Source organism: Idiotropiscis lumnitzeri, chromosome 4 (assembly GCF_059441095.1).
Source record: "Idiotropiscis lumnitzeri isolate Australia: NSW breed Sydney's pygmy pipehorse chromosome 4, RoL_Ilum_1.0, whole genome shotgun sequence".
Classification (NCBI taxonomy): domain Eukaryota; kingdom Metazoa; phylum Chordata; class Actinopteri; order Syngnathiformes; family Syngnathidae; genus Idiotropiscis; species Idiotropiscis lumnitzeri.
This window is the reverse complement of record NC_142394.1, coordinates 25,360,902-25,383,419: the sequence shown is the minus strand read 5'-3', so window position 1 is coordinate 25,383,419 and position 22,518 is coordinate 25,360,902. Positions and strand designations below refer to the sequence as shown.

The 22,518-nt window shown below is 48.1% G+C and overlaps 4 protein-coding genes across 10 annotated transcripts; 3 read left to right on the top strand and 1 right to left on the bottom strand.

The window, feature by feature from the left end:
- The first annotated feature begins 34 nt into the window (after nucleotides 1-34).
- trappc1 (trafficking protein particle complex subunit 1) lies at nucleotides 35-6,165 on the top strand. Of its 3 annotated transcripts, none has more exons than XM_088292872.1 (5): nucleotides 35-92; nucleotides 4,964-5,062; nucleotides 5,497-5,567; nucleotides 5,747-5,885; nucleotides 5,960-6,165. In XM_088292872.1, the coding sequence occupies exons 2-5, from the start codon at nucleotides 4,964-4,966 to the stop codon at nucleotides 6,086-6,088; spliced, it is 438 nt and encodes a 145-aa protein (XP_088148998.1). In that variant the 5' UTR covers nucleotides 35-92; the 3' UTR covers nucleotides 6,089-6,165. The 3 variants fall into 3 exon arrangements, with proteins under 3 accessions (XP_088148998.1, XP_088148997.1, XP_088148996.1); XM_088292871.1 differs by lacking the exon at nucleotides 35-92 and adding an exon at nucleotides 4,382-4,575; XM_088292870.1 differs by lacking the exon at nucleotides 35-92 and adding an exon at nucleotides 4,594-4,862.
- On the bottom strand, nucleotides 318-3,255 carry LOC148338797 (voltage-gated potassium channel subunit beta-2-like). Its single transcript, XM_088292868.1, has 15 exons — nucleotides 3,053-3,255; nucleotides 2,585-2,858; nucleotides 2,317-2,360; nucleotides 2,211-2,248; nucleotides 2,042-2,121; nucleotides 1,929-1,973; nucleotides 1,812-1,856; nucleotides 1,699-1,742; nucleotides 1,504-1,590; nucleotides 1,332-1,417; nucleotides 1,132-1,252; nucleotides 957-1,051; nucleotides 765-885; nucleotides 605-693; nucleotides 318-510 (listed from the first exon to the last, which is right to left on the bottom strand). Exons 2-15 carry the CDS (start codon nucleotides 2,854-2,856, stop codon nucleotides 418-420), a joined length of 1,260 nt encoding a protein of 419 aa, XP_088148994.1. The 5' UTR covers nucleotides 2,857-2,858; nucleotides 3,053-3,255; the 3' UTR covers nucleotides 318-417.
- Nucleotides 6,166-6,317: 152 nt separating the features above from the next.
- LOC148338795 (7SK snRNA methylphosphate capping enzyme-like) lies at nucleotides 6,318-11,082 on the top strand. Of its 4 annotated transcripts, none has more exons than XM_088292864.1 (8): nucleotides 6,318-6,836; nucleotides 7,490-7,787; nucleotides 8,007-8,251; nucleotides 8,435-8,705; nucleotides 9,065-9,590; nucleotides 9,675-9,887; nucleotides 9,982-10,067; nucleotides 10,137-11,082. In XM_088292864.1, the coding sequence occupies exons 1-8, from the start codon at nucleotides 6,788-6,790 to the stop codon at nucleotides 10,138-10,140; spliced, it is 1,692 nt and encodes a 563-aa protein (XP_088148990.1). In that variant the 5' UTR covers nucleotides 6,318-6,787; the 3' UTR covers nucleotides 10,141-11,082. The 4 variants fall into 4 exon arrangements, with proteins under 4 accessions (XP_088148990.1, XP_088148989.1, XP_088148992.1 ...); XM_088292863.1 differs by having other exon boundaries at nucleotides 6,526-6,836; nucleotides 9,959-10,067; XM_088292866.1 differs by having other exon boundaries at nucleotides 6,529-6,871; nucleotides 9,959-10,067.
- Nucleotides 11,083-12,207: 1,125 nt separating this feature from the next.
- LOC148338794 (disks large homolog 4-like) lies at nucleotides 12,208-22,110 on the top strand. Of its 2 annotated transcripts, XM_088293590.1 has the most exons (20): nucleotides 12,208-12,249; nucleotides 12,341-12,451; nucleotides 13,033-13,103; nucleotides 13,778-13,894; nucleotides 16,261-16,311; nucleotides 16,415-16,539; nucleotides 16,598-16,767; nucleotides 16,835-16,971; nucleotides 17,080-17,230; nucleotides 17,944-18,212; nucleotides 18,295-18,397; nucleotides 18,493-18,589; nucleotides 18,653-18,829; nucleotides 18,909-18,946; nucleotides 19,023-19,061; nucleotides 19,377-19,478; nucleotides 20,356-20,528; nucleotides 20,656-20,765; nucleotides 20,838-20,929; nucleotides 21,193-22,110. In XM_088293590.1, exons 1-20 carry the CDS (start codon nucleotides 12,231-12,233, stop codon nucleotides 21,297-21,299), a joined length of 2,259 nt encoding a protein of 752 aa, XP_088149716.1. In that variant the 5' UTR covers nucleotides 12,208-12,230; the 3' UTR covers nucleotides 21,300-22,110. The 2 variants fall into 2 exon arrangements, with proteins under 2 accessions (XP_088149716.1, XP_088149715.1); XM_088293589.1 differs by lacking the exons at nucleotides 12,208-12,249; nucleotides 12,341-12,451; nucleotides 13,033-13,103 and adding an exon at nucleotides 13,471-13,515.
- The last annotated feature ends 408 nt before the right edge of the window (nucleotides 22,111-22,518 follow it).

The following is a 22,518-nucleotide window of genomic DNA, read 5'->3' as shown; positions in this document are numbered from 1 at the left end:
AGAGGGGCGTGGTTAAGTAACATTTAAGGAATCGTAAAAAGCCTCAACCAAGAGTCGTCAATGGGAACTCGGTTACTGAAGCCAAACACGAGGTACTCTTATGTCATTTTTAAATAACTTACGAGCTATCATAGGTGGTGTTCTCTCGAGAGCACACAGTAAAGCACCGTGTGTGATCAGTACGAAATATAGACGCAATGCAATGCTACCATCTTGCGGATAGCTCTACTAACTACATCAAAGTGAAAATGGAACTTCCGTCTTCTGCAAATGACGTGCGTTTCTGAGTGTGAGTCAGTGTTCGTTCAACAACAAAACACCAAAACCAAAAGTTTTTTTATTCGTCAAATGGGAAGTGTTTGTCATTGACATTCGGGATATTTTTTCTACGTCCCGCCATTTGCATATGGCTGCCTCTCAGGATTTTTCCTCCCTCTTGGGCTTCCGGGGCTTGTTTCCTAGCAACGCGTCCATCTCTGCAATGAGGGCTGGAGTCAGCTGTGACAGGACCTGGGAGACAGAGGGAAATGCTCCGTTTTTCGCGCTGTGCGAGTGCTTGGCGTGCAGTGATTCTGATTGGTTGGTGGTTTTTGCCTTTGGTTACCTGGATGGAGCTGAGGTTCTCCATTAGCTGCTCTGCGTTGGAGACGCCCAAGAGAACCGAACTGACGCCTTCACTGCGCAGACACCATGCTGACACACACCAAGTTACGTCTTTATACTTCGTACTTGAGTGCGTTGTGCGCGTGTTCGCGTGCGTGTACCAATGGCAAGCTGAGCGGGGGTGCATTCCAGCCTGTCCGCCAGCAGGTGGAGCTCTTTGACTTTACTCAGCTGCTGCTTGCCCTCGTCGCTGCAGAGACGCTCCTTCAACCACCCGTGACCCTGCACATGCACGATTGGTCACCATGGCAACAGATGCATGTTCAAGATGATGGTGGTTTTTACATGCGCACCTTCATGGCCGCTCTAGAACTTTGAGGGACCCCACTGTTGTATTTTCCTGTGAGCATTCCGCAGGCTAAAGGTGACCACGTCATAGCCCCGACACCTAAAATATGCCACATTAACCCGGTGTGTGTGTGTGTGTGTCTCTCTCTGCGTGTGTGTCCGTTTATGTGTGTGTGGTACCAATCTTGTGGTAAAGTTCTGGCAAGTGGAGTTCCACTTTGTCTCGCTGGAAGTAGTGATACTCGGCCTGCTCACACACCGGAGGAACCAGATTGAACTGTCGAGCGATAGAGTATGCTTCCTGTCAGACCACACACACACACACAAGACATAGTTGAAGCACACTGAAGTTTCAATCTTCAGACCAAGATGGAGTTTACCATGATCTCCATCGCATTCCAGCGTGAGGTGCCCCAGTACATGGCCATGCCCTGGTTGATGACAAATGTCATCGCTCGCACCACCTCTGCATACACACATGAACACACACAACTGTTCGCTAGCAAGCTAATCTTAGCATTGTCGCTTTGGATGCCAAGTACGTTCCCGAACCTTCCATGGGCGAGTTGACGTCCCTCCTGTTTGCAAAGACGATGTCGACGTAGTCCAGCTTTAGCCTGGCCAGAGAACCACGCAGCCCTTACACACAGGCGCGCACACGCACACACATTCTCAGCTGCAGCTTTGAGTTCTTTCAAGCTTTTGTTTGTGTCTGCGCATGTTTGTCTCTCTTGCACGTGCGTTTACCTTCAATGATGTGTTTCCGCGACAGCCCTCGCTCGGTCTCTGCCCTGCAAAACGCAACGCAAAAGCAACATCTATGCACGTCTTGTGATTGTGTGGCTGTCAATCATACTCACTGTCCTCCCCAGTAGATTTTTGTGGTCACCACGTAGCTGGACCGCCTTGTCAACAACAACAACGATCACAACAAAAGCAGGACACGCGAGTCATCATCATCTTCGTGATCACTTTACCTCCAGCCTTTCTTCTCTAGGATGTTTCCCAAAGTTGTCTCAGCCCTGAAATACACACATGGTTGCATGATTACTTCTCATACACACACCAACACACTTGGTGTGTCGTGTACCTGCCGGAGGCGTAGACTTCAGCTGTGTCAAACAAGTTGATGCCGTTGTCGTACGCCAATGTCATCACGCTTTCCGCCATCTATGCACACACACACACCCCCACACACCCACAGTCAAGGACTCGTTTGGTAGTTGATCACAAAACCACACCCCCACACACACACACACCTCATCTGAGATCTGACAGCCAAACGTCACCCACGTTCCTGTGAAAAGATAATAAGTATTTAAGTGTGTGTGTGTGTGCGCGTGTGCGTGTGCGTGTGTTGTTCACCTAGTCCCAAACATGACACTCTGAGTCCAGTTTTCCCGAGATATCTGAAAAAAAAAATGTCGGCATTGTATCTTTGGAATTGAGAGAAATAAAATGACTCTCTGATAAAACCCAAACGTAAAACTAGATTTGAATAACTGAATAATTTGTTTTTTTTCGGTAAGCGAAGTGGAACAGTCAATGAAATTCACTTGTGGCCATGGGATGTGATGGAAGTGGAGTGCCCATATAAGGAGGTGCTCTGGGCGTGTCTGCGTGGCTCACTCACCTGTAGGGCATGCCGCTGTCCTCCATGGTGACGTCACACTCCCTCATGTAGATTTCCAGGCGCCGCCTCTCCATCACCCGCTTGGCCGCCTCCAGGATGTGAGACGCCAGCACCGATTCTTCTTTCTCCTTCGGGTCCTTCTTGCCGTCCGCTTTGTCCGCTTTCCCACAATGCCCTCTGGTCACCTTGGGCTTCTTGGTGAAACCGTACAGCTCTTCCACAGAAAACTTTGTGCCTTTTCCCGCCGTCGCTGGTGCCCGGCTCGCGAACATGGCTGAAAAAGGAGCGCCGACTTTACCGCCAACACTGGCGACCATGCAAGAGCTTCAACGTTAGTTTCCGAAATCAGTTTCCAGACTTTACGTTAGCTTCCATGTTAGCTTTCAAAGTTAGCTTTGATTGTTAACATCTGGAGACTTACGTTAGAGTTAGCTAGTCTTTGAAGTTAGCTTCAACGTTAGCTCATACCTGACCTCTATTGGAATCTTCCGTCACGCTGCTGTCTGAAGTCCAGTCGACCGATCAACCAGTGGCCAATGCTCGCAAACATTGAACGACACTAAACTTTAATATTTATTTTAGCAGCGATGTAAGATGATAATGCTATAACTAACAATGCTAACGCTAATGACGAAGTATTGCGTTTGACTACCTGGTCATCCGCGCCGCGTCCGTCTGTCCACCTGATACGCCCGCACAGCCACATGCTTTTTAAACCGTGCTCCTGCACTAATCCGACCTATCACAGCTCACGTATCCCGATTAAAAGTTAAAAAAAGAAAAAAAAAAAGCCAAATTACTCGAGCCTGTGCACAGATGTTACACGTGGACGCTTGCCCACTTTTTGATTTCATCTAATCCCCTTGACCCCCCACCCCATCATATGTGGTTACAGCTGTGATGTCTCCGGACTTGAACTAACAATCCAGGATGACCTTGAACGGAGGACAGAGGATTTGGTTTCTCCTGATTTGCCAGTCTTTCAGGTGCATTAATCTTGATAACCTCTATTATCCCCTCGTGACACATGATCTAACCCAGGGGTCGGTTTTGCTCAGGCCATCAATCCATATTTCTATACCGTTTATCCTCTTAGGGTAAATTTCCCTCTCAAATGATAACCTGGTGCAGATTAGTGTCGAAAAAAACCCAGCTATTATCCCAAATGTTGACATGGTTGATTCCATGGGTCACTTTCGCTAAGGCCAGCCATTCATCCATCAGTTTTATATTGTTTGTCCTCATTAAGGTCACAGTGAGCTGCTGTCAATCCTAAATGACTTTGTGTACACCCGGGACTGGTCACCACAAGTCAATCGCAGGCCACATAAAGACCATGGCAACCGTCATATTCACACCCATGAGCAGTTTTGAATCTTTAATTCACGGAAATGAAAAAGACATTCGCACACACGACCTCTCGATTCCCCCTCCCACTGAGCTATGTTTTTAAGTCTGTCTCTGCTTGGAATGAGGGGACGTCAGTGACGTGACGAGGCCGTTCGTTACACGCTTGCTTTCCCAACCAACCGGGTTATGGTTGAGGCAATCATCTGCCGCCACCTGCTGGACATTTGTAGACTAACAGCTCCGACGTACCAACGAGATTGTTCATTAGATTAAGTCTCACAACAAATGTTTAGTAGGTAGTCAGGCATTGATGAACAAAACCCCGATAATGATTTCATGACAGACATTGCGTCTTTACAAGTTTATCGCCGCTCCAAACGTAGCGTCATTGTGACACTAGCAGGACCACGGGACAGCTGCCCGCTGATGCCGTCAACCTGCACTCCATGTAGGAATTAATTTAGTTTCAAAGCCAAGCACATACGCACGATTCGTTTAATGAATTAAATAATCACCACTTTCTTTTACTTCAATTTTCCTTTTTTAAAAGTGCCAATCATTATACGGCGCGTATATTGTAATCAGGCAATTGAGCAGTCTACTCTGGATTGGGGGGGTCCATTGGGTAATAGGAAAACAAGGTAAATTTGGATTTCATTTCATAAATGTTCTCTTTATTTTGACTTTAGACTTGATTTCCTTCTTTCAATGAAAGCCATTGCATTGTAATAATACGGTGACGGCAAGTACGGTGCTTGTGAGGGAAGTGAGCGTTTAAATCGCTCGAATACAAATGTATACCGGGGAAGTCGGCAGCACTTAAAAGTGGTTAGCACGTCTGCTTCACTGTTCGGTTGTTGGTTTGGATCTCTCTTGCATGTTGTTCTCGTGCTTAGTTGGAGTTTGTCATCCCATATATCAAAAACAGGTTGCTTGCTCGGCTGCAGTTCTAAAAAAGAAAACATCATAGTAAATGGATTTGTCGAAATGGTGATCTAATTCTGATAAGTTTGTTCTTGTGTGTTTCAGATGACAGTACATAACCTGTATATATTCGACCGAAATGGAAAGTGCCTCTATTACAACGAGTGGAACCGAAAGAAGCAAGCTGGCATCTCAAAGGAGGAGGTACAGAAGAACTTCATGTTTTGGATTTACAGTAGGAACTTGAATTACAAATTTTCCAACTTCAGAGTTATTAATGGAGTTAAAAACGAAACTAACATCGATGTTATAGTAGTTGTAAACAGCATCTAACAATAATCTTAGGCATATATATATTTTTGCTGCGAAAAATAACTAATACTGTTCAAAATGTCAATTGAATTGAAGCATGAAATCATGTAAAGTTGCTAAATTCTTTACACTCTATTTAGGTATGTTGTTACTGCATGTTTCTTACAGTTAGTTATAGTCTTGTAAAAAATTTCATCTGTGGGACGGATTAAAAGCATTTCCATTCATTGCAATGGCAAATTTTTATTTGAGTACAAGTGATTTGAGTTTATTGAATGACTCTTTTCAAGGGAGATTTAAAAAAAAAAAAATTGTTTTGCCTGCAGGAGTACAAGCTGATGTATGGGATGCTGTTCTCCATCCGATCCTTCGTTAGTAAAATGTCTCCTTTGGACTTGTATCCTTTGGACTGCATGGTCAGTCTGTTTGTCATCCATTTATTTTCACATGGCGCCAGTTCTCATGAGGTTAGATTTCCACTTCTACAAATGAATAACCTGGACACGTGTGTCAAATTACAGCCTGTCAGTCAGTCGCTCTGTCCACATCGTGATTGTGTTCCTTAGCCGTTTTCAGGAAGGAGGGCTTCCAGTCGTTTCAGACCAGCCGCTATCGTCTTCACTACTTCGAGACCCCAAGTGGACTCAAATTTGTTATGAACACCGATCTGTCCGTGAGCAACGCCCGGGAAGCGCTACAACACATCTACAGCAATGTCAGTGAGATGTCACATAAAGCCACACCATTGACCCCATGTGAATGATGTGCACGCATGCGTGTGTGTTTCAGCTGTACGTGGAGAACATCGTCAAGAACCCGACGTGTGTCCTGGGTAACACATTGGACAGCGATCTCTTCAGCACAAGACTGGACGCTTTTGTCAGAGTTCTGCCCTATTACAACCCTCGCACCACTTGACACGTTTTTCATTTTGAGGGTTCTGATGGAGGCAGATGGATGTTTGAGTTAAACATTAAAGGGGTGCAATACTCAAAGCTTTGGGTCTTTTATTTACACATGTAAAAAACATCAAAGTTTGAGGCTTCCTCTGCTTCATCAATTCTTCCTTGATCATTTTTTCCTTCAATTTTTCTAATTTTTTTTTCCACAACAGTGACGATCAAGATTTCCTACTATATTCTTACATTCTTTTTCCCTTCTCTCCTCCAATTATTCCTCATCTTGACCCCTCCCTCCATCCTTATTAATACAATCCTTTTTTCCTTTCTTCATGTTATACGTCCTTCTTTCCTGCTTCCCTCCATCCTACTCAACCTTGAACACATCCTCCTTCACTCCCTTTCATCCTGTTTCGTTCCACCCTTCCTTTTTACCTTACTTTCACAAAAGCTTGTTCCTTTCAGTCGCTTCTGACTTCTTAAAGTCTACTTAAAAAGTGCACAGTTCCTTTTAGCCCACCCGTATATCGAGCTGTGGTTTGTTTTTATTCAGGCGCCGCGAGGGACATCTCTTCTCTCTGATTGGTGCATTTGTGGGAGGCGGACAGACAGCTTGTCTTGTGATTGGTCAATCTTGTCGCCAATCACCCGTGCTGGCGTGTCGCCTTGCTCTGACTGGTGTAAATTAATACAGGCCGTCTCGCAACTACGAGAGACGATGCCAAACAGCTCACACGGACTAACGCTAGCTATGTCGCCTCGTCGAGGTACATTTGACACGCACATGCACTCCAAACCCACGGTATGCAATGTTTCTTCTCGTTGGACTTCGCGGAGGAGTCGAGTTAGCACCGTGCTGGTCACTTCCTACAAACTGCTAATGAAAAGCTAACTGTCCGCTGGGCTTGGTCCGCGATTGGCGTATTTAGCTTCCGGTGGGCGGGACTAGAAAAGAGCACTTTACTTTTCTATTTTTGCCTGTCACACACTTGGGAGAGGACGTGAGAGTCTTTTGGCAACAACACACTGGAGAAGACGCAAGTCTTTAGACCAAGTAAGTCGCTCCCACAAAAAAAAAACAGAGGTTTGTACGAACTAGCAAACATCATGACAGCATCCTGCATAAAGAAGGGAAAGGTGCAAACTGGGTGTGTGGAGACATGCACAGAATTCCCAAAGCTTTATAAATATTTAGTATAGTGGTTGTCGACTGTTCTTACCCATGTACCGGCAGTTGAAATTGAAATCTTTAAAAAAAAAAAAAAAAAGATGCAAGCATACACTAATCTTAAAATTGTGAGTAGGTTTTACGCATGAACTGTAAAGCCTTCTCTCCTTCAATCCTGGACTTAATTGATCTTTTGTTAACTTTTCAGTGCACTTGTCAAACTTTTCAACATTTCACAACTTTGTTCTGTAGCAAGGACCTGGATCAGCTGCAAGATGATGTCACTGGACAAGTCGGAAAAGATTTCCATCGGTCGTCAGCCCCGAGCCCCAACAAACGTGAGCAGTCAGAGCACACTGTCGGCGCCCGCACAGCGCATCCCAAGGAAGCGCTACTCTGTAGGTGTCACCTTCAAGGGGCCGGCCAAGCGCCGTCGCCGTGTTCGCAGTGAGAGTCAAGTGGAATCCTTGCTGCCCTCTCACTTCTTGTTGGGCGGGAACATCTTCGATCCACTCAACCTGAACTCGCTGTTGGATGAAGACGTCAACAGGTGAGGAAGAGCCTAGATCCGGAGGTGGCAAAATCTCTCGCCCCTGAAAGGCGCATATTCATTAAAGCAGTTTCTTTCTTTACTTACATGTTCTTAGTGTTTGTACATATTTGTACTTGGTTGATTCCCACCACTGCCAATATTTATTTTGTAGTTTGCCTGTAGCAGCCCAGCTGTTCTTTGCTGAGCTGGCGCCTTTTTTCCATTCGTCATCATCAGGGCAACCAATCAGACGACTCCAGAGTGTTCACCCCTGCCATCCCGCAGCAGGGATCCCGTGGATATTCTTGTTCCCCGAGACATCACGGACCCTTTGAACCTGAAGGGCGAGGGAAGACGAGGCGGCGAGGCGGAAGGCGTCCTACTGTCCCCTCTCAAGTCCAGGAAGAGACACAGGAACCATCATGGCAGCGACAAGGAGGCTGTGACCCGTCCCATCTTTCCCTCCTCAGATGGACTGACTGGTGAGACACATGCTGACATGCATACAGTACAGGCAACCTCGCTTTTAAATGGGTTGGGGACCGTGACCAGTAATAAATTGTCGGGAAAAGGAAAACCTTACTATCTCTTTTGCCCATTCACACGATTGATACTTTCTGCAAAAAAACAAAACAAACACAGCTCATGATGTTTTATTGTGACAGTTCCAGTATTGTCCATAGAGGGCAGTGTTGCAGTGTCTCCTCTGCCTTGTGAACTCAACACGGCCATCACCTGTCGAGAGGACATCGCCCCGCCTCCGATCCTTCCCAGGAGGCATTCGCACCCTCCGCTAGGTTCTGCACGCAAATCCGGTGACCGGCGGCAGAGGGGTCGTCGGCGCACCACCTCGGCCAGGTCAACACGTGCCGTCACCGACACGGTGGATGCAACCCGGTTCCACACCCCATTAGCAGGAGGACCAGGACCCGATAGGTGAGCGTTTCGGGATGGCATTGACGGGTTGTAACGCTGTCGACAATTTCTGGTTAATTTTCTGATTCATTTCCTTGTGAAGACAAAGGTGAGAAATTTGAAACAGCATCATAGTCATATAATATTGTATATAAACATTTTGTTTTGTCCAAAGAAGAATAAATAATATAATTAATTTATATATATATAATATTATTATTATATTAATTAAATAATTAATTGCTAATATATATATATATATATATATATATATATATATATATATATATTAGCAATTAATTATTTAATTAATTGAGTAATAGCATTCTGTATATTCAACGAGTTGTTTTAGTCAGGAATTGCATTGCATTGCTCTTCAGGTGCACGCGGAAGCCCCCGGAGAAGAAGGACAAACACCGCTACCAGTATGGCAACCATTGCCGCTTCTATGGCTACCACGGTTTCTACGGCAACGAGTGGGAAGGCCGCGTGGGGTCGGCGGAGGACGCACGTCTCCGCTTGTTGCAAGCCGATTGGTTCAGAGACAAGAAGGTGCTGGACGTGGGCTGCGGCGCCGGTCACCTGACGCTCACCGTGGCCCGCGTCTTCAACCCAGCGCACATCCTGGGGGTGGAGCTGGATGGGCGACTGGTGCACGCTGCCAGACAGAACATCAGGCACTTCCTGTCACATGACTTGGTGGAGGAAGAGAGGAGCAGGAGGCGCTCCCTCGTGTGTAGAGATGGAGCCAAAAAGGAGGCGGAGCTTAAGGAGGATGAAGCTGCGCGTCTCATGGCCTTCCCGCTGTCATTGAGGGTGAGTCGCGGTCCTTTGGCCGCGCCCCCTCTCCTGCTCGCCGCTCCCCCGCCCTCTCGCAGATTTCCCAACAACATCTCCTTCATCCAGGTGAGTGTCGCTCACTACAGTACTTCCCGTTTCTGGTCATCATGGCGTGAGAACATTTATAACATTGTGTGGCTCCTGCCACAGGGGGACTACGTGTCAGAGCAGGAGGCGTGGCCCGGGCAGGGTCAGTATGACATCATCATGTGTCTGTGCGTGACTAAATGGGTGCAGCTGCAAGCCGGCGATGAGGGCGTGGCCCGACTCTTCCGACGAGCCTTTCAGAGCCTGTCGCCCGGCGGATTGTTCATCCTCGAGCCACAGCTGTGGCGACGCTACGGCCACAGCAAGAAAGCCTCGGTAGCAAACACGCGCACATTTATGAAGGTTCACTTTATGCTTTGATTGACGGGACTGCTGTTGTCTCCTAGGCAACCACATACCATCACTACAGGAGTTTACAAGCGAGACCAGAACACTTCACTGCCTACTTGATGGACAATGTCGGTTTCAGCTCCTACAGACTCCTCACACACACTGGTACATGCGCACACACACACTGGCACACACACTGGCGCACGCTCACACTGATCTGAAGTTTGTTTCCAGGTGAGAAACAGCCCATCTACTTGTTCCACAAGAAGTGAGGAAGCCCCCATGGTGACGTGAGCTTGCGATTGGATTACGCACCGCAGACAGGAAGGGTCGCTCATTTGTTTGTGTTGTGCTAAGACGGGACGTTTGCCCCATCACGCATTTGGAGGTGATTTGAGATTGTTACCCAGAAGTCCGTGTGGCGGTGTTCCCGCTCACCTGTCAGGTGTCCGCCGTTCGATTTTGAAAGAGCATCCATCCGTTTTGTACAACACTTGCCCTCTTTGTGGTCGCGGTTGAGCTGGAGCCTATCCCAGATGATTTGGGGTTTGAGACGGGGGGGAAGTTGGATCAGAGCTCACCTGCGGAGTCTTCTCCGGAGTGAGACAACGGAACTTGAGGTGACAAGACTTTGTGTTTTTAAAGTCAAATTGTAAATGTAAAGCTCCTCAGTATTTTACTTGTAGGGTTTTACACTGCGGGTTTATAACAAAGCATTTTTAATCTTTAAAAGGTGTGAAATGGAAACCATAGTTTAGATTGGGGCCTGGCCAATATTTTTTTTTTGTGGCCAATTATTCACAAAAAAAAAAAAAAGTAACTTCTCTTTTGGTGCAGTAAATTTTACAGCAACAATTTGAATAAATATGAATTACAGGCAGAACATTTGACTTTTTTTCCAATAGTTTTCCCCTTAATATTGTTTTTACTTTTGCAGCAGAGAGGAGTATTCAAGTACAAAATCACGTGCAAAAAAAAACATGAACTGATGAATTTATCTTTCAATTCAGGCCATCGACCTAAGCACTATAAAAGCCACATCATGAGATTATGCCACTGGCCCAAAAATGTATTTATGCAGCCCCATGATGCCCTTAAACATTAAATACCATTTCCTCTCTTCTGTTATTTTGTTTTACTAGAAGTGATGACTTCAAAATAAAAATCAGAAGTACCTTTCTCTCATGTCCTACCTTGCATGTCATGTTTGACAGAGTTACATTTAAAATGATGATGAGCACAGAGAAAGTTCAACTCCTCCGTTGAGCTCTTCCACAATATTGCCGCGCAATATAAATGTGAAATAAATTTAATTAAAAAGGCCATAAAACACAATTCAATAATTACTCATCCAATATTGTATTTCTATGACATAAAGCCTTCACACACTTGCACGCAATACAGTAATCCCTCGCCACTTCTGCGCTTCATTTTTCACGGCTTCGGAATTATGCATATTTTTTTCTAATTATTCCCCAAAACAAAAAATACAAAATATTGGCAGCCATATTGCGGAAAGACGTGTCCTTTCAAATGGATGAGTTGACTCGGAGGCTTTGTACATACCTACGGGTTCTCATACAAGGCACGTGATTGGTTCCCGGACACTCACAAACACACCGAGGGACAATTTAGAGCAGGGGTGGGCAAACTTTTTTGATTGGCGGGCCACAACGGGTTCTAAAAATTGACAGAGGGGCCGGACCAGGAGCAGATGGATGGAGTGTTTTGGTCACCTCACCTCATTGGAGAAAAAAAAAATAAATTTAATTTTAAATTAAAGTGATTAAAAGCATTATAACAAAATATATATTTGTCACACCACATTATTTAGAAAATAAAAAATGTATTCATTCAATTTTTTTTTTCAAGTTTGGCGGGCCGAATTAAAACGTTTATCGGGCCGCACGTGGCCCCCGGGCCATAGTTTGCCCACACCTGATTTAGAGTGTTCATTCAACCTGCCATGCATGTTTTTGGAACGTGGGAGGAAACCGGAGTACCCGGAAAAAACCCACGCATTCACGGGGAGAACCCACGACCTCTGCACTGTGAGGCCATCGTGCAAAAAAAAAAAAAAAAAAAAAGAGGTCCCAAATAGACATGCGTCATGTTTCGCAAGTCTACCCCCCCGTTTGCATGTTACTTGCCTGATCATTAAAATCAATCAATCCATTTTTCATGAATGATGTCGGTGATTCCTTCATGTCTGATTGAGTCCTGCGTTTGGCTTTGAGTGGAGTCCATCTTTCAAGCGGACTTCACTCCCCAGCATGCAATGCGGCTGACAAATCCCTAAAGAGGATTTCCGCGGGATCACAGGACAACATGCCGCTGAAGCGAGACGGTGAGAGATGACCATTTTGTCATTTTCAACAAATGCTTCTTTGCATTGCGTGTGTGCGGTGCTTTGGCTCACGCCTTCCGCGTCTTTCCAGACACTCAGCGAGCGCTGCAGCTGATGGAGGCCTGCTCTGATGGGGTCAAAGGGAGAGAAGCCGAGAAGCTGCTCAACATCTTCCAGAGTGACCTGTTTCAGGCGTTGCTCGGTACTGCAATTTCTAGCGTTGATGAACATACGGTGGATATAAAAAGTCTACACACCCCGTGCTCAAATGTCAGGTTTGTGTGACGAAAAACCGCGTTCAGACTTCATTGCGTTCAAATTCATCTTAAATGGGAGTTGGCGCTCACCTATCAGCATTTAAAATCTCCCTCAAATATTCTAAAAGGCATTTTACATCATGTCATATTAATATAGCCGCTTAAATCCTCATCGGTTTGGAATATATCGTCACGTGACTACGAGGCGCTCTAAAGCGGCCATGCCAGTGCGATAACCCGGTCGACAAGCTGGCCGACATTTTGAACCTCGCTCGGCTTCCTCTGCACACGCTCACCGCTGACAACGAGGCGCTCTGAAAGCAGTCGTGACAGCAGACTATCTGACGAGAAAAATGCATTTTCGTGTGTTTACGCCTATCTCCGCTACTGATTAGTACGTCGCTCTCAATCTTTACCCCTTTTCAGCAGTTATCTTCCAACATATATCATATCGCTTGAAACAAATCTCTGAGTTCCCTTCAAGTCTTTGTATTTCCAAGCACTGAATATATAAACATGTGCGCAGACATCCAGGAGTTCTACGAGCTGACTGTGTGTGAAAGCCACGCGGCGAGTCGTCCACAGACACCTGTCCAGGTATGCTTGCCGTCTAACAGCCGGCCGCCGTTCCTTAGCAACAGCTGCATCACACCATGGCAACGAGTGCACAGCCCCCTCCTCTCCTCTCTCTCTGTCGTCAAGGAGGTGACCCCCCCCCGCCCCCCCAGCAGAAATAACACACTCGTTGCATCGCCCCCCCCCCTTCTCCGCCCCCTCCTCCTCGTTGGCTCATTGTCGACAGACGGTGGGAAGCGGAGGAGGAGAGCAGCGGAGAGAGGGGGGGGGCACAAAGCGCTATCGAAGTGTGTGTGCGTGCGTGTGTGCGCGGGTGTGCGCGCGTGTGTACGTGTATGAAAATGTGTGTGTGAGTGTCTGCGTGTGCGTGCGAGCATGCGTGTGTGAGTGTGTGTGTGTGGATATGGACTGCCTCTGCATTGTCACCACCAAGGTAAGAGCAGAGCGACACACATCAGCATGCTCGTGTGTGTTTTAACATAAGCCGTCCGTACTTACACCTGTGGGTGTGTGTGCGTGTGTGTGAGGACTAGAACATACCACTCGTGCGTCTTCCACTTCCTGCTCCTCACTCGGGTCACACAAGTGTCGGAAGACGGCGCCGCCGGCTGTTTCCGGGTCACGCTAGTCGCCGAATGCTAAATCTCGCGTTGTGACGGGGTGTGTGTGTGTGTGTGTGTGCCCCCCCCTTGCAGAAATATCGTTACCATGACGACGACGACCAGCCAAGCCCTGGAAACGTGACTGACGGACACACCCCCGAGTTTGCGCGCACACACCTGGACACCCTCACACGGCCTGCTGCGCTCACTGTACGTACTGACACACCCACACGCACATGCTTTGCTGCTTGTCGCTATAGCGATGGACAAGAAATGGGGGGATGGAGGGGTCTCCATGGCAGCAGTAGTCTTCGTGTGTGTGTGACATCACGCAGGGGAGGTGATTCCTGGCATGGGTGGGGGAGGGGGCATAGAGCGAGCGAGAAGAAACGCAGCAGTTGAGTTGAGCACAGCGAGCGGGGGAGGATGAGGATGAGGATGACGAGCGCCGAAGAGCGTCGTCTTCTCATCGGCGGATTTGTTCGTTAGGCCTTCTTTTTTTTTTTTTTTTTTTTTTCTTCTTCTTTTTGCTTTCTTACCGGGATGAGCCGAGTCAACGATCACGGCAAGACCTAACGAGGCCGCTCGATCGTTCACCCGTCACTCCTCCATCTTTATGTAACGCCCCCCTCCCCACGACCCCCCCCCCCCCTTACCGCGAAGGGGGCAAGACGCCGCGGAGACAGGAAGTGATGTTCGTGTCGGTGTGGTACGCCAAGAAGATGGGACGACGCTTCATCAACAACGTGCGCAAAGCCAAGAGACACCGACAGAGGATGATGGTAACGTTACAAGTTCACCTTTTGCCCGGCTCAACCAATCAGGGGGTACGTGTGGGGGAGGGCGGGCGGGGATTTACCGCCCGGCTTGTCGGTTGCGTCGGTCAGCATCATGGGCAGCATGGCGTCGGGGGGGGTTTGTGTGTCTGCCTCCGGTTCTGAGGTCGGGGCTTGATTCTCTTTTGTGTGGGGTTTGCCGGTGTACCAGCTTCCTCTCACATTCCCAAAAGCTTCAAGACGGTCGTCCTCCTCCTCCTCCTCCTCCTCCTCCTCCTCCTCATTGCGCGATAAACGTTCGTTTTTTGACCTCCACACGCACGCGTATGCACACACGGAGGTGTCATGGGAAACTGAGTGTGAAGTGTAACTAACATTGCTGTTACATAATCACCGACTCCACAACCTCCTCCTCCTCCTCCTGAACATAAAACGTGTCATCTCCTCATCTTTCCACCTGCCGCACACCCATTCCGCTCCCCCGCTCAAGTCCGAATTTGTGACCTCCGCCGAGCATGACGCCCCAGTCAACCCCTGGAAGCGGCGAAAACCTGCCCGTAATTGGCGCTCTCGGCTAAAATCAATCAAATTTGCCGGTGTCAATAGTTGAAACTGTAAGTACATCCCTAACTATGATCCCCAAACACTTAAATGTCATTTTAAAGTCATCCTTTAACATTAATCCTAAAGATGAAATATCAAATGATGTGCAATTCAACGCAATTCACAGTAAGTTACAGTTTGTCTTGAGAATGCCCACGCTAGCTTAATGCTAACACTAAATGAAAAACACCATAGACGGGCTAACGGATAGCATTGACAGTTGTGGTCTTATATCCCTTTAAGCCACGGCTATTTGACCACAAACGGTGCAGCAACATTGACAAACAATCTCACATTATACACTCACAGACCGATATTCTTTATTTTGGAAAAAAAAACAAAACAAAAAACAGAGCAACTAATATTACAGGAGTCTACAACGTCATAGTACAGTGATTGTAAGTAGTAGTGAAATTATTCTTCATTTGTGTGCGCTTGACGGTATTATCTTGCCAAAAGGGGACAACCCAGTCGGAGCAGCACAATGAATGAAATGAGCTCATTAAATCGCGATGCACAAACAATTGAATTCTCTCTCTTCTCTTCACCAGCGCTATAAGAATGCTGATTTCCTTATTAACTCATTCACGGCCAGCCGAATCTTTGACGTCTTTAGCCGTCAATGGTAGTTAACCAGTTAAACATTAGACACATGACTTGAAAAGGATACAGCTTGAGTCAGAAACGAGCATTTGTGTACGGTGGAGAGGAGCTGAGTTTTAACCCGGGTTGTTAGTGGAGAGTGCACGTGTCTACGGTGCTCTTCGCCTGTGTTTTCGGGGGGTGAATTAAAATCGTCGGCAAGCTGTGTCTTTTTAATGATGCGAGATGACTTTGAATTGATATTGCTTGGGTTGTTTATCATTTAAATTATTAATATAAGCGATTGTTAATATTTTTAAAGGGCGGATGTCAATTGGTCTTATTTTTATTTTTTTTTTTATGCTGCCATCAAATATTGTACAATGCCTCATTGCACAATCCTCACGCAGGACAGGCGGAAGTGATGTCATAGCAACGGCTGTGACTTGAGAGAGCGTTAGAGAGAAAGAAAGAGACGCTTGCCATGGCCGCCTGGGCCCTGAAGGCGACTGTTGCCGTGGCAACCGGTCTCCAGGAGTGGGCGGGAGTTGTCGTGGGGGTTTGGTAGGTGGTAGATGCGCGGAATGCGATTTAACTCTTAGTGCGTTTTCACAGATGAACGGTTCGGAAGGAGAGCTGGAGTATGAGGAGATCACACTGGAGAGGGTGAGCACGTGCACGCGCACACGCACACGCACACGCACACGCACGCTTTGCTTGCATCTCAAAGCAACTGTGTGTAGTTTAACCGACACGTGTGTACGCGCAGGGAAACTCAGGGTTGGGTTTCAGCATCGCAGGAGGAACCGACAACCCTCACATTGGAGATGACCCGTCCATCTTCATCACCAAGATCATTCCGGGCGGAGCCGCCGCTCAGGATGGACGTCTGAGGTACGCACGCGTGCGCATGCACACACGCACACGCCAACATTTGCGCGACCGTCCACAGGGTGAACGACAGCATCGTGTTCGTCAACGACGTGGATGTGCGTGAGGTCACTCACTCGGTGGCTGTGGAGGCCCTGAAAGAGGCGGGGCCCGTGGTGCGGCTCTACGTCCTGAGGCGACGCCCGCTCAGTGAGCACGTCACCAAGATCAAGCTCATGAAGGGACCCAAAGGTAGGAACGGGGACGTTTGAGTTTGAACCCCCGTCGGAAAGGAGTGATTTTGATATTTTGGCGTCAGGTCTGGGCTTCAGTATCGCCGGCGGGATCGGCAACCAGCACGTCCCCGGTGACAACAGCATCTACGTCACCAAGATCATTGAGGGCGGCGCGGCACAACGGGACGGTCGGCTCCAGATCGGCGACAAGATCCTGGCCGTATGTAACCCGTCTCACTCTGTATTTATATTTCAATTTTTATATTGGTGTGCGTATTGTCATCCACTTGTGCCATGCTACCTGACTGGTGAGCTTTGACCCCTCCAGGTCAACCATTTGTCTCTGGAGGACGTCCTGCATGAAGACGCCGTGTCAGCCCTGAAGAACACGGGAGAGGTGGTCTATTTGAAGGTGGCCACGCCCACCACGCACTACATCCACCCGGCCGAGCGATTCAGCCCGCCGGACCTCACCAGCTGTACGTCTGCTGTCAAAATAACCGTGTTCTATGTTGAAATGAGCTGGAGCTTAATATTTATGTCTATATATGTATGTATATATGTATATATATATATATATATATACATATAGTGAGAGTGAGAGAGTGCGTGAGTGAGAGAGGCGAGAGTGAGAGTGTGAGTGAGAGTGCGAGTGAGAGTGTGAGTGTGAGAGTGAGAGTGTGTGAGAGAGAGTGAGAGAGTGGGTGAGAGAGTGAGAGAGGCGAGAGTGAGAGTCTGAGAGTGAGTGTGAGAGTGAGTGCGTGAGTGAGAGTGTGTGAGTGTGAGTGGGAGTGTGAGAGTGAGAGTGTGTGAGAGAGAGTGAGAGAGGCGAGTGTGAGAGTGATTGCGTGAGTGTGTGTGAGAGTGAGAGAGAGAGTGAGGGTGAGAGAGTGAGAGAGGCGAGAGTGAGAGTCTGAGAGTGAGTGCGTGAGTGAGAGTGTGTGAGTGTGAGTGGGAGTGGGAGAGTGAGAGAGAGAGTGTGAGAGAGAGTGAGAGAGAGAGTGTGAGAAATACAATTTTCCTGTGACATTTTCTCCATTTATTTATAAAACACATATTAAGGTTAACTGTCCAAAACAAATCCCATTCAAAACATGTTTGTCCGACAACTTTGAACAAATACAATTCTGGTTCTCGTCTTTTGCATCCCGGCCTGGCCGCATTTGGACATGTTTCCGTCTCCCCCATGCAGCCTACATGGAGCCGGACTACATGTGTGATTACCCACAAGCCCTCCCGCCGCCGTCCCCGCGCCGCTACTCGCCGCTCCACCGCGGCATGATGGTCGAGGACGACTACGGCCGAGAGCCCCGTCGCGTGTGCGTGCAGCGGGGCGGCAGCGGCCTGGGCTTCAACATCGTGGGCGGCGAGGACGGCGAAGGGATCTTCATCTCCTTCATCCTTGCCGGGGGGCCGGCGGACCTCAGCGGAGAACTCCAGAAGGGCGACCAGATTCTCAGTGTGCGTGTAACACACGCGCACACACACGCGCCATCGCCGTGCTATCACACCCGTTCGACAGTATGTGTGTGTGCGTTTGCAGGTGAATGGCGTGGATCTCAGGTTTGCCACGCACGAGCAGGCCGCCGCAGCGCTCAAGAACGCCGGTCAAACGGTTACCATCGTGACACAGTACAGACCTGAGGGTGAGTGCCCGCACACGCATGGACGCACCGGTGTTGCTTTTTGTGTGTGTCTGCGTGTGTACACGTGTGTTCTCTGTGTATGTGCTGATGTGTAGAGTATAGCCGCTTTGAAGCCAAGATCCACGACTTGCGGGAGCAGATGATGAACAGCTCGCCAGGAAGCCTGCGAGCCAACCGCAGCTTCTACGTCAGGTAACAGACACGCACACGCGCAAGTAACTCAGCGATTCGCCAACGCCATCTTGTGTGTCACAGGGCCTTGTTCGACTACGACAAGACGTGGGACTGCGGCGTTCTGTCCCAAGCTCTGGACTTTAACTTCGGGGAGGTGCTTCACGTGATCGACAGCTCGGACGACGAATGGTGGCAGGCCAGGCGGGTCAACCAGCAGGGGGAGCTGGAGGAACTGGGATACATCCCGTCCAAACACAGGTGAAGCCCCGTCGCCACCGCCGAGCCCGCCTTGGCTTTGCGACTGACGCCGGGCTTTTGTTCACGTGTGTGTTTCAAGGGTTGAGAGGAAGGAGTGGTCCCGGATGAAGACTCAAGGTGAGTTGCGTGCTGATGGCGAACGTGATTCGCGGATGACGAGGCAACGTGTGACTGCTGTGGTTTCCCCCCGAAGGGCTGGTCCAGAGCTACGAGGCGGTGGCGCAGACTGAAGGTGGGTTGGGGGGGTTTGAAACATGGGGGAAGTGAAGCCCTCGTATTTGCAGGCTAACGGGGGGGCGGGGGGTCACTGTAAAGTGAAAATTTGATAAATAAACAAACCCAATGACCTGTCATCTTCTAAAAGGACGAATGATGAGTTGAGAAAGAACAACCAAAAATTGCATCGGTCGATTGTTTACAGGGAAGTGCTGAGTGCAATAAAATAAAAAGTCAAGGATTGCAAAAAGTCGGCGGGCCGCCCCTTTTTTTTTTCACATAGAGAGTAAAACGTGAGCAAGTGACGAGCCACTAACTGCTATCTCCGCAGTGGACTACGCCAGACCCGTCATCGTACTCGGACCCACCAAAGACCGAGTCAACGACGACCTGCTCACAGATTTCCCGGACAAGTTCGGCTCCTGCGTGCCACGTGAGTTGTGAGGAAAAAGCTCCACTTGACGGCGACATGCACGGTGATTTACCGTTCTCCTGAATTATGGACCGTCGATGAGAATGAACTGCACTTTGGCAAAGAGTGAACAATTCTTCTTCTTCTTCTTAAAAAAAAAAAATTGAGTTTTCAAGCTGTTTATTCCAAATCCCTGTTGAAGTTTTCCGTCAAACTAAACCAAAAACTTGGAGAATGACACTTTTTGTTATTAAAACAAGCAAATATCTTAGTCCAGGGTGCCCAAGTCCGGTCCTCAAGAGGTCCTATCCAGCCTGTTTTAGATGTCTCCCTCCTCTAACACACCTGATTCTAACGATCAGCTCATCAGCAAGCTTTGCAGAAGACCGATAACGATCCCGATCATTTAAGACAATCTAAAACGGGCTGGATAGGTTGCACCCCTGTCTTTGACTTTAGCCTGCTAGCCCAATGCTAATGCTAACATTTAATGGCAACATTTGGAACGACTCATATTTGCGTGCATCGACACTTTAGATATAAGATTACTCCCAGTCAGCCTTTCATCCATACTGGGATAGGCTCCAGCGCCCCCCACTTGTTCAGTGCACTGACTCGCTAGCTGACAGCCAATCCCAGTGCTCAATTAACCCGCCAGCCCGACCCGATTCTAATTGTTAAATTGGCCGAACACGCCCCCCAAGACGCCCCAACAATGGCACGCTACACCAAACCGATGGAGTGTACGGAGTTTCCGACGGGAAACGTTGGATTGGTGTGTAGAGGGCGTTATACTGCCATCTGGTGGCCAAGTCGGGTATCCATTCAATTGATGCCAAGTGTGAGCATTTTCTTGAATCATGTGCTTGCAATATTATAAATACTTGCACCTCCACAGACACGACTCGCCCTCGCAGGGACTACGAGGTGGACGGGCGGGACTACCACTTTGTGGCGTCCCGCGAACAGATGGAGCGCGACATCCAGTCGCATCACTTCATCGAGGCGGGCCAGTACAACAACCACCTTTACGGCACGTCGGTGCAGAGCGTTAGACAGGTGGCCCGCCAGGTGAGACGCGCCGCTCGCTTTGGCCATGGGCTGCGCCTGGCTCAGCTTGAGTTTGCCATGGCGCTGCTTGAACGCTAGATGTGATCAGCTCTGCTGTGTGTGCGCGTGTGTGTGTGTGTGTGCGTAGGGCAAGCACTGCATTCTGGACGTGTCGGCGAACGCTGTCAGGAGGCTGCAGGCCGCTCAGCTCCATCCCATCGCAATTTTCATCCGACCGCGATCTCTGGAGAACATCCTGTGAGTCCGTCAGGCCGCATGTGGACCGACCGGCAGGAAATATGTTCATTTTGCGTGTGTGTGTGCATGTAGCGACCTGAACAAGCGTCTGTCCGAGGATCAGGCCAGGAAAGTTCTGGATCGAGCCATCAAAATGGAACAGGACTTTCTGGAGTGTTTTACTGGTAAACATTTACATCCTGTCATTCCATATGATTTTCAAGTTTTCTGTTTCAATTAAATTTTTTTAGGGCTCAGATAGCCACATAATTAAATTATCATTAAATGACATTATTAAATTAAATTTGTATTATTTATTTTTTTTTTGCCTTTTGTAAAGGAAGCGCTGTGGTTTGTGAATACATTAGTGGATGCACTTGTCCTTTGACGTTTTTTTTGTACGTGACTGTTAACGTGTGTGCGTGTGTGTGTGTGTGCGTGTGCGCAGCCATCGTGCACGGGGACACCTTCGAGGAGGTGTACCACCAGGTCAAAGTGGTCATTGAGGAGCAGAGCGGGCCCTACATCTGGGTGGTGACCCGCGACCGGCTCTGATTGGTCAGCAGAGTCCCCACCCCACCTCCTCCTCCTGCGCACATGTTGTGTATCCGTGGCAACGCCGGAGCGGGCGATGTACGATCAGTGTAGAGTGTAGGTAATGTGTTTATATTCTACTTTATTTACAGATTGATTGATGGATGTTATATACACGCAGTGTGCGTGTGTGAATACAACAATGGGGCTCAAACACATATTCGCGCACAGACTTCAGGGCTTTGAGATCACATGATGCTTTGCTTCGAGCACAACACTGGGTCTTGTCCGATTTTTTTCTTTTTTCCCCCAACAAACACCCTCCCTCCCCCAACATGGACTACATCTCCCACAATCCCGTTGTGCAACACTGTGGCCACGCCGCGGCTCCCGCCACCTCCACTGTACAGCACAGAGACTCAATGAGCTAACGCTAACGCTAACGACTGTCAATCGACACTTCCCAATGATTCCCCCCGCCGCTGCGTCAGCGGGAGGAAAAATGGCGAACGGATTTGTGGAAATCTTGGAATAAATTGCTAAGAAAAAAAAAAAAAAAAAGCCAAGTCTCCTGAGTCATGACTCCGGCAAATTGACATAAGGGCACTGTCTTTTGAGCACTTATTTGAAAACCGACCAGTGCGCTGAATGATCCATGTCGTGGCGCAAAAAGTATGGATGCGGCGCAAAGGGGCGCCAAAGCGATGGGAGGAAAATAATTTTTGAGTGGCCATTTGATGTGTTAAACAGCTATTTGTTAACGGGTTTGGTTTGATCAGTGCGCACGGCCTCGAGTACGCGAGCGGCGAGTGTTCACAATTCAAACGTCTGGTGACGCAAAATAGAAAGTGCTGCAAAATGAAATGTTCAATAAAAATTGGATACGAAAGTTTAATATTCCCCCCCAAAATGTATTTATAGGCTACATAATTTTTTTTGGGGGGGCGGGGGCTGTTATGTGTCCGCATCCCCCCCCAGAAAGTAGGTAGTTGCGCCCCTGCATGTACTCGTAGATTTTTTTTTTTTAACTCACTAGAAAGACAATTCAGCGCGCTAGTAAAACGAGTAAAGCGCATTAGACGAAATATTTTTCCACTTTTCAAATTTCATTCTCCTCATGCACATTTTTTGTTTTACAAATGATACAAAAGAGTGTCTGAATAAATGCTCAAATGGCTTTCCCTACTTCTTGGCTGCTGGTCCTGAAGTCCTCAACATCCTCACACACAAAAAAAAGAAA

What these genes read in the sequence shown, in the direction of transcription:
- LOC148338797 (XM_088292868.1), bottom strand. Translation starts at nt 2,856, where the DNA reads ATGTTCGCGAGCCGGGCACCAGCGACGGCGGGAAAAGGCACAAAGTTT. An exon ending in CTAGAGAAGAAAGGCTGGAG is followed by an intron (nt 1,857 to 1,928) that starts GTAAAGTGATCA and finishes GTTGTTGACAAG; the next exon opens with GCGGTCCAGCTACGTGGTGA. An exon ending in CGTCAACTCGCCCATGGAAG is followed by an intron (nt 1,418 to 1,503) that starts GTTCGGGAACGT and finishes GTGTGTATGCAG; the next exon opens with AGGTGGTGCGAGCGATGACA.
- trappc1 (XM_088292870.1), top strand. Translation starts at nt 4,812, where the DNA reads ATGTTGTTCTCGTGCTTAGTTGGAGTTTGTCATCCCATATATCAAAAA. An exon ending in ATCCCATATATCAAAAACAG is followed by an intron (nt 4,863 to 4,963) that starts GTTGCTTGCTCG and finishes TGTGTGTTTCAG; the next exon opens with ATGACAGTACATAACCTGTA. An exon ending in TACAACACATCTACAGCAAT is followed by an intron (nt 5,886 to 5,959) that starts GTCAGTGAGATG and finishes TGTGTGTTTCAG; the next exon opens with CTGTACGTGGAGAACATCGT.
- LOC148338795 (XM_088292863.1), top strand. Translation starts at nt 6,788, where the DNA reads ATGCCAAACAGCTCACACGGACTAACGCTAGCTATGTCGCCTCGTCGA. An exon ending in CTCCTCAGATGGACTGACTG is followed by an intron (nt 8,252 to 8,434) that starts GTGAGACACATG and finishes TTATTGTGACAG; the next exon opens with TTCCAGTATTGTCCATAGAG. An exon ending in GGAGGACCAGGACCCGATAG is followed by an intron (nt 8,706 to 9,064) that starts GTGAGCGTTTCG and finishes ATTGCTCTTCAG; the next exon opens with GTGCACGCGGAAGCCCCCGG.
- LOC148338794 (XM_088293590.1), top strand. An exon ending in GACACAGTACAGACCTGAGG is followed by an intron (nt 18,398 to 18,492) that starts GTGAGTGCCCGC and finishes GCTGATGTGTAG; the next exon opens with AGTATAGCCGCTTTGAAGCC. An exon ending in CGATCTCTGGAGAACATCCT is followed by an intron (nt 20,766 to 20,837) that starts GTGAGTCCGTCA and finishes GTGTGCATGTAG; the next exon opens with CGACCTGAACAAGCGTCTGT.